This window comes from Chondrus crispus, genomic scaffold (assembly GCF_000350225.1).
Source record: "Chondrus crispus Stackhouse genomic scaffold, scaffold_55, whole genome shotgun sequence".
Lineage (NCBI taxonomy): Eukaryota > Rhodophyta > Florideophyceae > Gigartinales > Gigartinaceae > Chondrus > Chondrus crispus.
In genome coordinates this window covers 370,992-385,495 of record NW_005178541.1, presented here as the reverse complement: position 1 = coordinate 385,495, position 14,504 = coordinate 370,992, and the positions used below count along the sequence as shown (strand labels likewise).

The 14,504-nt window shown below is 62.2% G+C and overlaps 1 protein-coding gene across 1 annotated transcript; it reads right to left on the bottom strand.

Annotated features, from left to right (window-relative positions):
• Positions 1 to 2,704: 2,704 nt before the first annotated feature.
• Positions 2,705 to 5,768, bottom strand: CHC_T00006943001 (hypothetical protein). Its single transcript, XM_005710294.1, has 3 exons — positions 5,619 to 5,768; positions 4,766 to 5,482; positions 2,705 to 4,660 (listed from the first exon to the last, which is right to left on the bottom strand). The coding sequence occupies exons 1-3, from the start codon at positions 5,766 to 5,768 to the stop codon at positions 2,705 to 2,707; spliced, it is 2,823 nt and encodes a 940-aa protein (XP_005710351.1).
• Positions 5,769 to 14,504: the final 8,736 nt, after the last annotated feature.

The window sequence follows — 14,504 nt, the reverse complement described above, 5'->3', positions numbered from 1 at the left end:
TCATGGCGCCGGAGGGTTTGCGCGACGCCGAATTGATCTGTTCGTACGCGACGTCCACTGGGGAACTCCCTGGGGGTTTGAGCGTGGCGGCCGTCGGCTCTCGCGACTTCACGCACCGCCTGGTCGTGGAGCCGGCTCTGTTACGTCCGGAATTCAGACGGGTGAAAACCGAGGCCCGTGTGGCCTTCGTGGAATTAATTCGGCAACGTATACGCCGTACCCCCTGCAGCAGGCTCGTCCCTCCGGCTTGGGACCTGGACACCTGGGCGTATCGGGCGGATGGGGACCGGGGGTACGTTGCGAATCTGAAACGAATTTTTGATGATCTCCGCATCCGGGAGGAGGAACCCTCGGTGGCCGTGATAGCCTGGGACCGACCTCTGTTGCCAGAGAATTACCCTCCATCCCCAGATCGGAGGCGCGACCCCGCGATGCATACCAAGCTCAAGTTTGAGCGACGCATGCGCAATCGGACGGGGGTGTTCGTCGCGTACGAATGGGTGGAGGTAAAGACATTCGAACGGACGGTGCTGAGCACGCGGTATCCTGAGATACCGGCGTGGTTTGCGCAGTATGAAGTCCCTGCGGACTTCATTGCGGAAATTCCCCCGTGCGTGGTGTACTTTGGACTGAGCCTCATGGAAGACCCTCAGTCCGCACGCTGTATGGTCTTCCTCAGCGAGTGGCTCGCCTTAGTTGCGGGGCGGTTCTTGACGTACGCCCACGAGGGGACGGCTGTTTATCCTCCCGACCATGGTCATGGAGTGGTTGCCCCGACTGGACTTGACGCGCATTCTGGGTAGCGCCGAAGCACAGCGACAGTTACAGGTCCTCCTGACCCTCCACGGGGACATCGACTGGTCGCGCGTCCCTTACGCCCAGGGCCATCATTTTGACAACCCCCGGAGCAGGCACTACTCCCCTGGGAGACAGCATGACGCTGGGCGCCCGGACCATGGCAACTGGGTCCGACTCGAGAGCGGAACGCTCCGCCTGGACCAACCGGAATTACTGAGGGGAGGGGAAGGGGTCGCCGAAGGTGGCGGCGGAGGGGGACGTTCTGGAGGAGTTCGGGTCGCGGAACGAGAGGGCGAGGGTCGGAGCGTCCGGCGTCGCGGAGTCGGGTTCGGGAAGGGTACTGAGGACCCTTGCCCGAGGGGGGTGGAGAGACGCGATACAGCGACGATGACAGACGCGGAACTGCGTAGATGGTTGAATAACCCGCCGTGGCGAGCTCAATTGTATCGTCTGCTCGCGGAGGAGGCGACGGGGACTCGCGAGGTCGCCGGGGAGACGTCCGAGGTGGTCGTGCGCGAGGGGCCCTCGTCGCCGGTAGGGGACGTGGCCCCCGGGGAGGAAAGCGACCCGTGAGATCGGAGGATCCCCTCGACAGGTGGGCCGAGGAGATGGGGGCTCGTCGAGGGCGAGGGTCGGCCGACGCGAGGTCGAAGGTAGACGTCACAGCTCGCTGCTGGGGAGATTGCCTGTCAGCGCCCTCGCTGGACGGGGAGCAGTTCTCGGATAGTCCGAGGAAATAAACGATGCGAAAGTCGGTAGTCGAGCTCTCCGCTCACTGCGGGGGTAAGGCGTCCGTCGGCGTCATTGCTGGACGGGGAGCCGTTCTCGGATAAGCCGAGGGAACAAACGACGCGAAGGCGGTAGGGCCTTCAGACTCTGTAGCTTGTTCCGCGAGCCGTATTGGTGGGTCCGCGTGCGGTCCGAGGCGTAGTACCGGCCTACGCTGGGGAGGGGTCGGACGACTCGGAGGTCGGTTGTAGATTTCCTGATGCTGTAGACAAGGGGGTTGGTACGTCAGGGAACGAGTTGGACGATGAGGGGACGCGACTAAGCGCAGAACGACTACACGGCGACCCGCGAAGGCGGGTCGTCGGCCATTGGCGCACCATTAGGGGAGTCGCGGAGGTCGTGGGCGGTACCACCGTCCATCGAGTGGAAGAGGGGGGGGGCGCGGTGTCCCCCCCTTTCAGCGAGCCGAGGGTGTCCAGTCGCGGTTGCGCGCGCCGACCCCGCCGGCGGTCCCCAGGGGACGTTGCCCTTCGGCGGTGGGGAGGTCCATGCTGTCTGGGATAGCTACGCTATCTCTCTCCCAGCCCTATGGCGGGAAGGGGCCATACGCGCTACCGGCGCGTTGAACGCCACTTCTTCGTCGAGGAGCAAGTCTTCTGCGCTCTGGCGGAGGGGGGGGGCGGTGATTCCGCCCGACGCCGGCAGGAGCTCGTCTCGACGCGAGTAGTTTCTCCCTGCAGAGGAGTGGCGGACCGCGAGAGCGCGGGGTGTGGCACCATGCCGGGCGTCGCGGGGAGACCTCCGCGCCGCGGAAGGGGGCGGCTCCGTCGTGAGGGGGGTCCACAGGGGTGCTCGCACCGGAGCGCGCGCGGCTGCTGTCCCCGCGCGGGGGGCGGGGAGATACCCGCTGTACGGCGGGGGAGGAGACACTGCCAACAAAAACCGACGGGACGGGTCGGTGGTCCGTCCTCGTCCGGCAGGGGAACTTCCCGAAAATTTGCGAAAATAAACCCACTTCGAAAAAATTCAAAAACTCGAAAAATCAAATGTAACAGGTGGGCGGCCGTGGCTGGCTGGGGCGTCCGGCGGCGGTCCGCGTCGACGCGTCGCGTGTTTCCAGGGGTTCCTCAGTAGGCTATCGTACCTCAACCGAGGTGCTGGGGCGCGATCCATCCCTCTAATTCCCGATTCCCACGCTGCCGGGATGCCCCCATAGAGTGCGGTCGGGGATTGGTACCTGCTTCCTTCGGCAATATCGCGCCACCGTGTTGTAGTCGATATGACGGGCGGGCTCCCAGGTCGACTCGGCGTCGCTGTACCCGTACCAACGTACGCGAAACAGGGGGAGCCCGTCATCTCCCGGCCCGTGCCCGGTTAGCGATTGCACGACGTAGGTGTCGGTGGGGTCTCCCGCAGAGGAATCAGGAGGGAGGGCCTGCCCCGGTGGCACGCGTAGAGGTACGCGGAAGGCGTCGGGTCGGAACGTGCCCCTCGCGGCCAGGTGCGCCGCGCCCGACGAGATGAACGCGCGGTGAGCGGGATCGGTCGCCGGGGGAGCGGAGGCCCTGTCGCGGCGGGGCGCGAGTGGTTCCGTGGGGTCCACTGTTGGCTCGTGGGGTTCCCTCGCCGTTTGCCAGCGCGTAACGGGACGCGTGTCCTTCGTTTGGGGTCTTGAGTCCGGCGGCAGGGGGTGGTTCGCTGTTTCGGGGCGGTTTGCCCCGATTCGAGAGCGGAACCCAGCGAGACGTGTCAGGGCGTCCTCGGTTCCTCCGCCGATGACGGCGTCCATCAGCCCCGGCGGCCGCGGCCTTGCGAGCGCCGGTGTCGCGGGGGTCCCTTCCGAAGGGGTCGCGTCGGGGAGGTTTTCGTCTTCCCCGTTTGAGGACCCCGGTCCCAGCGGGGGGTCTGTCACGTTGCTACGAAGCGGGGGTGACGTGACGACCCGGTCGCGAGAGAGCCAGTCCTTCGGTCCCGTCCCCCGTAAGATAGTGACGGTGTGGTCGTCTACCTGTACGACAGGGAAGGGTCCCTCGGTTCGCTGTGCGGGCTTATTGTTAACCCGGTCCTTGTCCGTTTTCTTCTTGGAGCGTAGCGCAGCCTCGCAGTTCACGAGTACCTGATCCCCCACCCGATAGTCCGGGGTGAGGTGGCGTATCCGATTATCGAAATCGTTCTTATACCGCTCCTGTCCGGCCAGCAAGTTGCGGCTGGCCGTCGATATCAGGCTGCGGAGCCACGCTAGGTAGCGCATCTTGACCTGCACCCTTGAGGCGGATGGGTCCAACAGCGGCGTTTGTTGCAGGGATAACGGACTCGGGGTCCCGGATAATACCAGGTCGAACGGCCGCATACCGATCATTCTGTTCGCCGTGCAATAATAGCCGTACGTCAGCGCATCCGTGTACTGATCCCAGTCACGTTGATTATCGGCGAGGTAATGCCGGAGGGTGGATACCAACGTCCGGTTGAATCTTTCCACCTGCCCATTTGTTTGGGGGTGATAGGCCGTGGTGAACCCGCTCTCAATTGAGAGTATCTTGCACACGGCGAGGAAAAATCTCGAGGTGAATTGTCCTCCGTTATCGGAGAGAAGTTTCACTGGGGCGCCGTATACGAACACCCAGTGGGAAATGAACGCTTGCGCAACCGTTTCAGCGGTAATCCTCTTGAGCGGGACCGTCCTGGTCAGCTTGGAGTATCTGTCCGTCATCACCAAGAGGTAACGGTTTCCTCTTGGTGTACGGGGAAGTTCGCCGAGAATATCGATGGCGATGTACTCCAGGGGCCCTGACGGAGGAAATGTCTTCAACTCAGAGTTGTGCTTCCGCAGATTGATGCGTGCCTTCGCGCAGTCGGGACACATTCTTACGGTCGAGTAGGAGTCCACCGACATGCTTGGCCAATAGAACCGCTGTCTTAGCGTATAGAACAATCGCCTGCCTCCCAGGTGACCGGAGGTGGCGGGATAATGCGACAAGTACAACAACCTTTCCCGGAGGGTTGTGGGTACTACGATCTGTTCCACGCCGTCGAGGTGGGCTTTCCGGCAGACCAGCCGTTCCTGATTCACGAAGAATCGGGACCGGCGCAATTCAGCGAACCCCTCCCCCTTCTCAAGACGGGAAGTCACCTCCTTACAAAATGGATCGGAGTGCTGTTCACGAGAGAAGTCTTCGTGAGTTATGGCGGCCATAGAGGCCGGAGGGTCCAGCGCGTAGCAGCCCGCGGAAATTTCGACGTCGGTGGGGTCGTAGGTCTCCTCGTGATGCTGAGGCTCATCGTCGAAATTCATGACGGAGTAGCAAGGAATTTCTTCGTCGATCGGGACAGTCGTACCCCCCGTAGATGGGATACGGCTCAGCGCATCGGCGAGGCAGTTCTTGATTCCCTTCACGTAAGTTACATCGGAGTCATATTCGGCAAGGCGCAAGCGCCACCGGGCAAGTCGGCCACTGGCATCGGCGAGGTTCATCAGCCTCCGCAGGGAGTGGTGGTCGGAGTTGACCGTGAACCGCTCCCTTTCCAGGTATGGGCGGAGCGTCTGTACCGCCCATACGATGGCGAGGCATTCCTTCTCGGTTGTCGAGTAGTTGCATTCCGCTGACGAGAGCGTGCGTGACCAATACCCGACAGGGTATCGGTGTCCATCCTCGTGGGTCTGCAGTAGTGTGCAGCCCAACTGAGCGTCTGATGCATCCGTATCCAGCGAGTAGGGGCGCCCCAGTCTTGGGAGTTTTAAGACTGGTGGCGAAATTAGGCACTCCTTCAGTGTCTGGAAGGCCGTGGTCTGCTCTTTATCCAGATTGGGAAGGACATCCGGCCCTCCTTTTCGGAGCATAGCCGTAAGGGGCGCCGCTATCTTAGCGAAATGATCGATGAAACGTCGGTAGACATTACACATTCCCAAGAATGAGCGCAGCTCGGTCTGGGTCCGTGGGAGTCGCTTCTGAGAGCGCTTTCACATTCTTCGGGTGGACGTCGAGTTCGCCCGGTCGAATGATATGACCCAGGTACTCGACAGAGTCCTGAAAAAACCTGCACTTGTTAAGTTTAAGTGATAATCCCTCCTGCTGCAGAGCACGGAGTATTACGTCCACATTTTTGAGGTGCGTGTCATAATCCTTGGAGAAGATTATGATATCGTCAAGGTAGATGAAACAGCTCTTCCAGCGATAGCCTGAGAGGAGGATATCCAACATACGTTGAAAGGTGGCCGGGGCGTTCATCAGCCCGAAGGGCATACGGTTGAATTAAGCTCAAGAAAGGCAGCTTCTTCCGACCGAAGGTGCACTACCTGGGGCACGTCATCTCCCCAGGCAAGTTGAGCGTGGCCGATACGGCGGCCGACGCTTTCAAGACGTTCACGTTCCCGAGGACTTTGACGCAAGTGCGCTCGTTCCTCGGGGCGTGTAACGTATACCGCCGATTCGTTAAGGGGTTCGCTAAGATTGCACGTCCTCTGACCGACATGACGCGCAAGGATTCGGATCCCGATTTCTATAACCCCACGGAGCTGCAACTTCAGGCGTTCGAGAACCTTAATAAGTGCATGATCGCTCCGCCGATCCTCGCGTTGCCCCGGCACGGTCGTCCGTACATGATAGACACCGACGCGAGTGCCTACCAACTCGGCTGCACCTTACTTCAGGAGCACGAAGAGCCGAACGACTGGCGCCCCGTGGGGTATTGGTCGTACTCACTGTCCGATAGTGAGCGCAACTACAGCGCTACCGAACGCGAGTGCTTTGCCGTAGTGTGGGCCGTCCGCACACTACGGCCGTACGTAGAAGGCACGAAGTTCACCGTACGGACGGACCATGACGCCCTTCGATGGCTCATGTCCCTCACCGAGAGTTCCGGAATACTCACCCGGTGGCGGCTACGTCTGGCTGAATACGATTTCACCATTCAGTACCGCCCCGGACGCGTGCATCAGGTGCCCGATGCCCTGTCACGACTCGTGTCGCCGAAGGTCGCCGATGACCTTCGCTCCACCGTCGAGGTGGATGACGACATCCCCACTTTCGACGGGGGCACGACAGTTCGAGACGTATCGAACGAGCTCGCGGACCACGCTTGTACCGCGAGCTGTGATCGTCAGGCCGTCCATGTCTTCGTAACGACACGGAATCAAGCTGAAGCCCGAACAAGGTCGCGCGCACGGACGCGCGACGAACCGCGAGGTGACGACGAAGACCCCGCTCTCCAAGGACCCAATTCGTTTTGGTAGGAGACCGACGAGTTCGACGCCGCCGACATCCAGCACGCCGAAGACCCCGAGGCTGGCGCGCTCGACTCCCCGGTCGCCCCACCGCAGGACGACCTTCCGGCCCCTCTTACGATAGAGGAGATAGCTGAGGAGCAACGCGTGGATGACTTCTGCCAAACCGTTTTGGCACGACAGTCAGAGTCCCGGGACACCGCGTTCTTCGAGGACCACAAAGGGGTGCTGAAGCGGAGACACCCCTTCGACCCTGATATCGTTCAGGTCGTGGTGCCTCGGACGCTCCGCGCCAGGCTCCTTCGCCTGTGCCACAACCCGGCCATCGCGGGGCACCCGGGCCAGAACCGTATGTACTACGCACTTCGACGCGAGTACTACTGGCCCCCCCTGGCTGCAGACGTCGCAGCCACGGTGCGAGGGTGTCGAACCTGCGCGATGAACCGGGTGAAGCTGAGGAAACATCTCAACCGATTGAGATTGTTTCCAGCTACGAGGCCCCTCGAGAGCCTCGCGATCGACATCTTGGGGCCGCTCCCCAAGACGAAGACAGGAAAACGGTTCCTGCTCGTGATTACGGACCGCTTCAGTAAGCTAACGCAAGTCGTTGCGCTCCGCACGATAACAGCGCACACGGTCGCAGTTGCGTTCTGCGACTCGTGGGTGTTCAAGTATGGCGTCCCTCGCACGTTGCTTTCGGACAACGGCCCTCAGTTTAATGCCAAGTTGTTCCACAGCACGTGCCGCGTTCTGGGGACAACGAATTTGTACACTTCGGCGTACCATCCCCAGACGAACGGGCAAGTCGAGCGTTATAACCGAACAATCGCCTCGATGCTGCAGAACTACGTGGGTGAACACCAGGACGACTGGGATTTGTACGTGGGGCCGCTTACGTATGCGTACAACTCCCACGTACATCGCACCACACGCACCACGCCGTTTGAGCTCGTGCTCAGCAGGCCACCGCCGGAGTTTTCTCTCCGACGGGCGGACGGCGACGCGCCGCCCTCCGATAGGGGGAACCAACGTGCCGAGTTCCTCAAGACCTTGGATTCGACTATCCAGAAGGCCTACGGGAGCCTGCGTCGCACGCAGGCTCGCTACAAGCGCGACTTCGATAAACACATACGACGTATTAATTCCCGTCTCCGTCCCGGAAAATACGTTTATCTCAACCCCACCGATGGGGCTAAGACATCGAACAAGCTCGCCTCGCCCGCGGTCGGACCCTACCGCGTGCTCGCCAATGACCGCCGAACCATCACGATCGATCGTGATGGGGTCACCGAGCGAGTCTCCGCCGACCGCTGCGTGTACGCGCCGCCTCCGATAGACGCGCCACGAGCAAGTACGACGACCCCGCGGGACCTCGCCGATAAGGTCACCGCTGGAACGCAGTATGCCGTCGAACGGCTACTGAGACATCGAGTTATGGAAGACGGAACTACGGAGTTCCTCATCAAGTGGGCGGATTACGACGCGCCCACTTGGACTGCGCGGACTCACGTCCCGGAGGAGTTGGTGTCTCGTTACGCCCAACGCCTCCGGAGACGTACCGGCAGAGACCTCACCCAAACCGTGAACGCGGACGTTCACGCTTAAGGGGAGGGCCCTCAACCGCTCCTTCGCGGATTAACCACAGCCTGCACGAACAGACGAAAACGGGAAGCGAAGGAGGACGGCAGACCCTATCGGAGAGTCACAGCCGGGGACGTGTTCTAGTCAAGTCGTCTTGACTTCTCGGACGTCAAGGACGCGATACATAAGAACAGGAAAGTACGAACTGCCTGAAAAAAAATGTTGGGCCCTCGTAATGACCGACATTACGAGGACCGCAAAACCTCGTTCGGATCGGAAAAGTCGGACGACCTCCCCCGAACAGGATTGCTGGACGATCCGTTAAGTCCAGCCACCACGGCGAGGAGGGGCGCCTGACGAACGAAGCGATCAGAGGTGGAATCAAGACAACCCCTCGGTGGGCGGAACTAGCGACCAAAATGCCCGTCGCTTTTGTCTCGGCATATCCGAGAAGGTTGAAGCTCACGGCGAGCCATCAATCAGCATCCGGGTTAGACAGCCCGGCAGAAGACCGGATCATGGTCCTTTCGGTTTGGGTTGTGCGCGAGAAGACGCGCGAAACGCGCAAGCAGACGCGCAGGCGAGGAGAGCGGCTTCAAGAGAACGCGCGCTAGGGCCGTTCCATAAGAGCGAGGAAACGAGAGCAACTCAGTCGGAGAGGCACCAATATATGCGCACGGACGCGAGACACTTCAAAACCGCCGCCGAGACATGCCCCGTAATAAGGAAAATTACGAGGGATGAGAACGTTACACGTGAGCGGCGCCGGAGGTGCGCGCCATGCGCCAACACCGCTTGCGTCATCACCAAATCACCCCGCCACGGTCCCACTAAAATAACGAAAAATCAACGGTGGCAATTACACCAGCACGTGCATGGCGCACGGGGGTACTGTACGCCATACCGAAAGAAAGGAGAAGGCCGACGGCGCTGAGCTAGGGTACAACGGGTACCGGACAGGCGGTACACACGTCTGCCCCCTCACCAAAGGGGAGGGAGGTGCAAATACGACAAGCGGACGCCGCGCAATCCCGGCTCCGACACCCCCAAGCCGACCGAACGGCTTTCATCCACAGTCACCTCCGCACGCATCCGACCGCGTACCAATCACGCGAGATGCCCGAGCCGCTCTCCGGCGAGCTGCTCCCGCGCGTTCGAGCCCGCGCCCTCCCCGCCGTCGAGGGCGAGAGGCGCGGTAGAACGCGAATCCCCGACAGCTGGCGCCTCTAACATCTCCACTGCGCTTCGCACGTCTCCTTCGATTTCCCGCATACAGGACACGGGTCGCACCAGGCCTAACGTACGAGACGAAGACCCAAAGAAGACCCGGGACGCGCGACCGAGGCGAATTCCGTCCGGGAAGACGCGGCACGGCGCCGCCCGCGCGCCTCGCCGTCCGATCGGCCCCTGCCCCTATTCCCCTCCTTGAGCGGCCGACCACGCACCGGTTGAGCGACTGGCCCGAGCCGTCCTCCCGCGAGCGACGAAGGACCGGGCCGCCACGGAATAGGAGAAGACGAACGCGAGTCGATCCCGCGCTTTCGAGCCCTCGCCGCCGACGGCGAGGGACGCCGGAGAGCTCAAACCCACGACGGCCCGCGTCGATCCCGCCGATACTCCACGATGTTCTCTTTTTTTAGCCGCAAGGGCATCGCGGAGACTAAGCGCCTCCATCTCCACGCCACCGCTTAGGGTCAGACGAACCATGACGGCACCCGAACCGCGTCGCTCTCCTTCGTTGCTGCCGTTGGACACCGCTCGAAGGAGCGCGATCGAATGCATTTAGGGATGAGGAGCGTCGACACAGCAAGAGAAGAAGATTCTGCGTATCGAGCGCAGTGGGAGCAAGAGAACGTCGACGGCCGAACGCCGACGAGATGGAATACGAAAGGAGTTACGACCGAGCGGGCATCCCGACTGTGACTTAGGGTCTGGGTTGGCCGGCACGGGGACGGACCACAATGCACAAGGCGCATCGAAACGACGTCAGATGGCCCGCCGCCCTCCGTTCGAGAGCCGAAAAGGACACCGGTACGGGACCCGGTAGCGAAGAGGAATGGGTCGTCGGCCCCGCGCTCACCCGACGGCACCACGCTTCCGGAGGGTCGGAGACCGAATGCAACTAACTTAACGAGCTTCTCAACCGCCCCTCCCTCCGGAATGGAGAGGCGGGTAGGAGCCACGACTCCAAGCGCGACCTCGGTCGGTGCGACGAAGAAAGAGAGAGGGGACGTAGGCGGATGAAGCGGACATCTTTAATGTTATGGATAGGGGACGCACCGCGTCACACCGGGGCGACGCGATGCGGTAGGCGTGTTCAACGGGGCGCGTTCACCGGCAGTCCTGAGGAGCCCATGTCTCAAGCCCCCGAAGGGCAATAACCCGGATCACTCGGGTCCCCGGGGTCGAGCTCCCCAAGGGTGAGCATGGAGACGCCCCCGTGACGGACCCCACCGGGTGGGATGGTAGCCGAGCCGACGGAACTACGGGGATTCGTCTGAGGCGGGACCGATCACGGCGGTGATCTGGACAACTCCCGAAATCCCGGTTACGGTAACGGGCGACTGGGCGTACCGAGACTAGCCGCGAAGGGGCTCTCGACGGCACACGCAACGAAATGCGAACCTCCTCGGAAGGGCCCGCGCCGAGCCCTGCCGTCACAGTAGACTCGCGAAGCGTCACGGGGAATGGACCAGAACGGCGAACCGCCGCCTGGAGACACATCGGAACCCCCAAAGGCAGTGGCGGGGGTGGGAGTTGCCACCACGGCCGAAGTTGCCACCCTCGCCAGTGTGCCGGGGGCGGCAGCGGCGCCCTGACGAGGAGGCCCGTGCGCCGGAGATGGGTAGGGTCACCGGAGAAGCGATCCGCAGTAGCCTGTATGGCCGCGGGATGCGCGACCCTCGCGCCTATACGGCCCTCAAACCCAAAAAAAGGGGAGGGGCCGCGAGGCGACCAAAGCAAAGGAAAACGATCGAACGTTGAAAGAGAAGTAACAAGAAAATGCCTTAGGGGCTTTACAAGAAGAGAGCTAACGGACGATGTACGGGACCATAGAACGACCCGAGCGCTCAACGGCTCGTGCCGTTAGAGGGCGCTGACGGGCCGGAAGTACGCGCCCTCGGGGGGCAATAACTTGGATGAGACGGCAACTCGGGCTCCATTTCATGGAGCGGAGGAAGTCCGGCCTCTGTGTGGGGAGTCCAACCCCGAGGCGGATCAGCAGGGGTCGCGGGTGCGTCGGTCGTCGAGAGGCCGTACCCGCGACCCTCAGAAGAATCTCGAAGATTCTGCCGCGGCGGGGACGCAGCACGCTCCGGGGGCCCAACACGAGCGGCTCTGAGCGCGTCACATTCTCTGCGATACCGATCGCGGTCGAAGACGGCGCGCTGGAGATCCCTCGCGCGACGTGAGGAGGCATCGCGTAGGACCTCGAGCTCGCACCGGGCGTCGCGAAGCTGTGCAGCGAGAGAGTCGCGCTCCGCAGCGAAGGACTGGCGCTCCGCCCCGAGGCGACGCGCCTCGCTGCTACGCTCAAGATACCAGTTCGTCAGGGTCCGCAGTAGGCCCTCTATGCTCCAAGTCCGATCAATTAGGTTGCCCAGGGCGCGGGACAACCTGGGGATCGCGGTGATCTCTCGGCGAGTTAAATCGAGATGGAGCGCTTGTCCCCGCGGGGTATCAGGGTACCCAACGGAACCAAGGGAGGGGAGCGGAGGTAACGTAGGCTCCGCCACCGTGTGGGGACCGATAACGGGAAGGCCCCGTACCACGTTCGTCCCAGCCGACGCGACGGCGGGGGACTCCCCGTCGAGGTCGCGATACCTCTTCCGTCGTGCCTCTCGCGCAGTAGAACCGACACCCCCTTTGCTCCGAGAGGGCGCCGCCAGGAGGGGATTCGGACGTGCCACGAAGGCATCTCCTTGACAATCATAAGCCAGGAAGGAACTCCGGGTCCCTGTCGTATAGTCGGTCCACGGTCGCCTGTTACGTTCGGGCACCGCGACGGCGCGGTGCATCAAGTCGAGGACCGAGGTGTAGGACCATGGGACATTCGGGGAACCGCGCTCCAAGGGGTGCAGGGTCACGTCGGGCAGGGGCGGCGCGACCCGACCCAGGAAGGACAGCACACCGACGGGCTGTACGAAGGCGCGTCCATGTACCGAGACCTCGCTCATGAAAGCGTTACAGGTGGACCACGCCCATTCGCACTCGTAATTGTAGACAAGTTCCTCATACGCCGGGTGCCTCGAGTCAGCACAAGCGAAGCCGAAATGCTTCAATGCGTAGGGGAGTAACGGATGCACTCCCAACGAAGGGAGTGCCTCCCCTACGCCTGGCGGGAGCTCCGGAAAATCGCTTCGCGATAGGCCCGGAGAGAAAGCAGCGGATGGGAAGACACGACCGTCGTCCTCATCGGCGTGGCGGTACGCTGACCAATCATTAGGATCCAGGGCGATATGGTGGATGCGCATCAGGGCGCAAGCGGACTTCTGCAGAGCGGCACGAACCCTTGAGTAGGCACGAGGACGGGGGCTGACGTACAGCCCCGCTACCTCTGAAAGGATAAAACGACGGGGAGCTCGGGGGTCCCGGTGGAAGAGGTACGTCGACATTCGATCGACGTATTCGACCTCTTCCACACTATAGGCAAACGTCCTATCACTGGGTATCTCGTCCGGAATTTGGTAGGGAGCACCGTCCCCCTCGGACAACAGACGACCCAAGGCAAGGGACGCCTCCGCTGCCAGGCCACCTTCGTAAATGGTGCGGATCCGGAGCAGGTCGGGGCGCAGGTAAGCCCTCGCCAGAAGTTCGCCGACGGTCACGCCCGACCGAGCGTGACGGCGCCACGCGTAGTTTAGGCGGCTGAGCGGTAACGGAACCGACCGCTCCAGGGGCACCCCCAGCCACTCCGTAGAGGTGTCGGCCACCTCTTCCTCCGTGGCCCTGCCAAGCCGGGACGCTGTCGTCGGAGCACCAGGGCGCCGGCAACTACCAGAAGCTCCATATGAGCCCTCTGCGGGCTGATACGTGCCCTCGCACGACCATGCCACGAGCTCCCCGCCGGGGGAACCACCGCCGACACCGACACGCGCAGGCCGAGAGGGCATCGGACCCCCTGCCACCAAGGACGATGGCGCGGTGGGCGGCAAGGCGGCGAGCGACGGAAGACTTGGCTCTTCGGGCACTGTAGGGACCCGGGGCCCTCGGGCCTTCCCGAACGGACGGGGAGGCCACCACGGCGTCGGAGCGGCACCGTTAACGACGGTAGGAGGGAGTCGTGATGCCCCCGCCGCCTCGACGGAGGCGGGGTCATCAAGGGTCGGGGCGCAGACGACCGGTGCGTCCGACCCACTGCCAGACAACGACCGCGGAAGCGAGGGGCTGTCCCGAGGGGTAGCCCGGGGCGACATAGTGAGGACGAAAGGGCGCGAGCCGATTAGGCAAACGAGAGAGTAGGGGGGCTCGTGGAGAAGGAGAAAGAACGCGGCTTGCCGGGTAGGAGGGAGAAGAACGGACTCCCCCGGAGGGAGTAGCGGGGTAATGCCGACGGCGAGCCCCAAAGGCACGCGCACAACCGCACGGCAGCAAGGAGCCGATGCCGAAGAGGGGGAGACGAGGTCCCCGGTTGACGGGAAGGGGGTCGAGAGGTCAGCACGCGCGCAGAGGAGCACGAGACAGGACCCCGGCGATACCGACCAGAGAGCGGAGCCGTGAGAAGGAGCGAAAGGGGCCGTATCGAGTACGCAGTTAGACATGGCTCACGCTCTACAAGCACCCGTGGACGCGGACGTCCTTGCTTAAGGGGGGGCCGTGTAGTATAACCCCCCCCCTGGGGCTTTATTTTAGATTAGATCAACTCAGAATCGGATCGGTTACTGTAGAGCTCGATGCTCTACAGTACCACCACGTGTACCCCTGAGTACAGGGTGGGCACGTGTACACGTGTACGCGCGGAACGAAGTGCGCGGACACACGTGTACTGTCAGCCCCGATGGCTGACAGTATTACAGTGTCGACCGATCGCTACAGTACGTCGCTACAGTACATCGGTACTGTACTATTATGATAGGTTATTAGGTACATTAAATATGGAGCGGACCGGCGGCGGTGGAGGAGGACAAGGAGGGACTTGTCACCCACCGACCGTCAAGGTCCGACTTCCCGCTTA

Excerpts from the sequence above, each read along its gene's own strand:
- CHC_T00006943001 (XM_005710294.1), bottom strand. The coding sequence starts at position 5,768 with ATGCCCTTCGGGCTGATGAACGCCCCGGCCACCTTTCAACGTATGTTG. Across the intron at positions 5,483-5,618 it reads CGCACCTCAAAAATGTGGAC|CGCTCTCAGAAGCGACTCCC; the intron begins GTAATACTCCGT and ends AGAATGTGAAAG. Across the intron at positions 4,661-4,765 it reads AGACCTACGACCCCACCGAC|GAGGTGACTTCCCGTCTTGA; the intron begins GTCGAAATTTCC and ends CCATTTTGTAAG.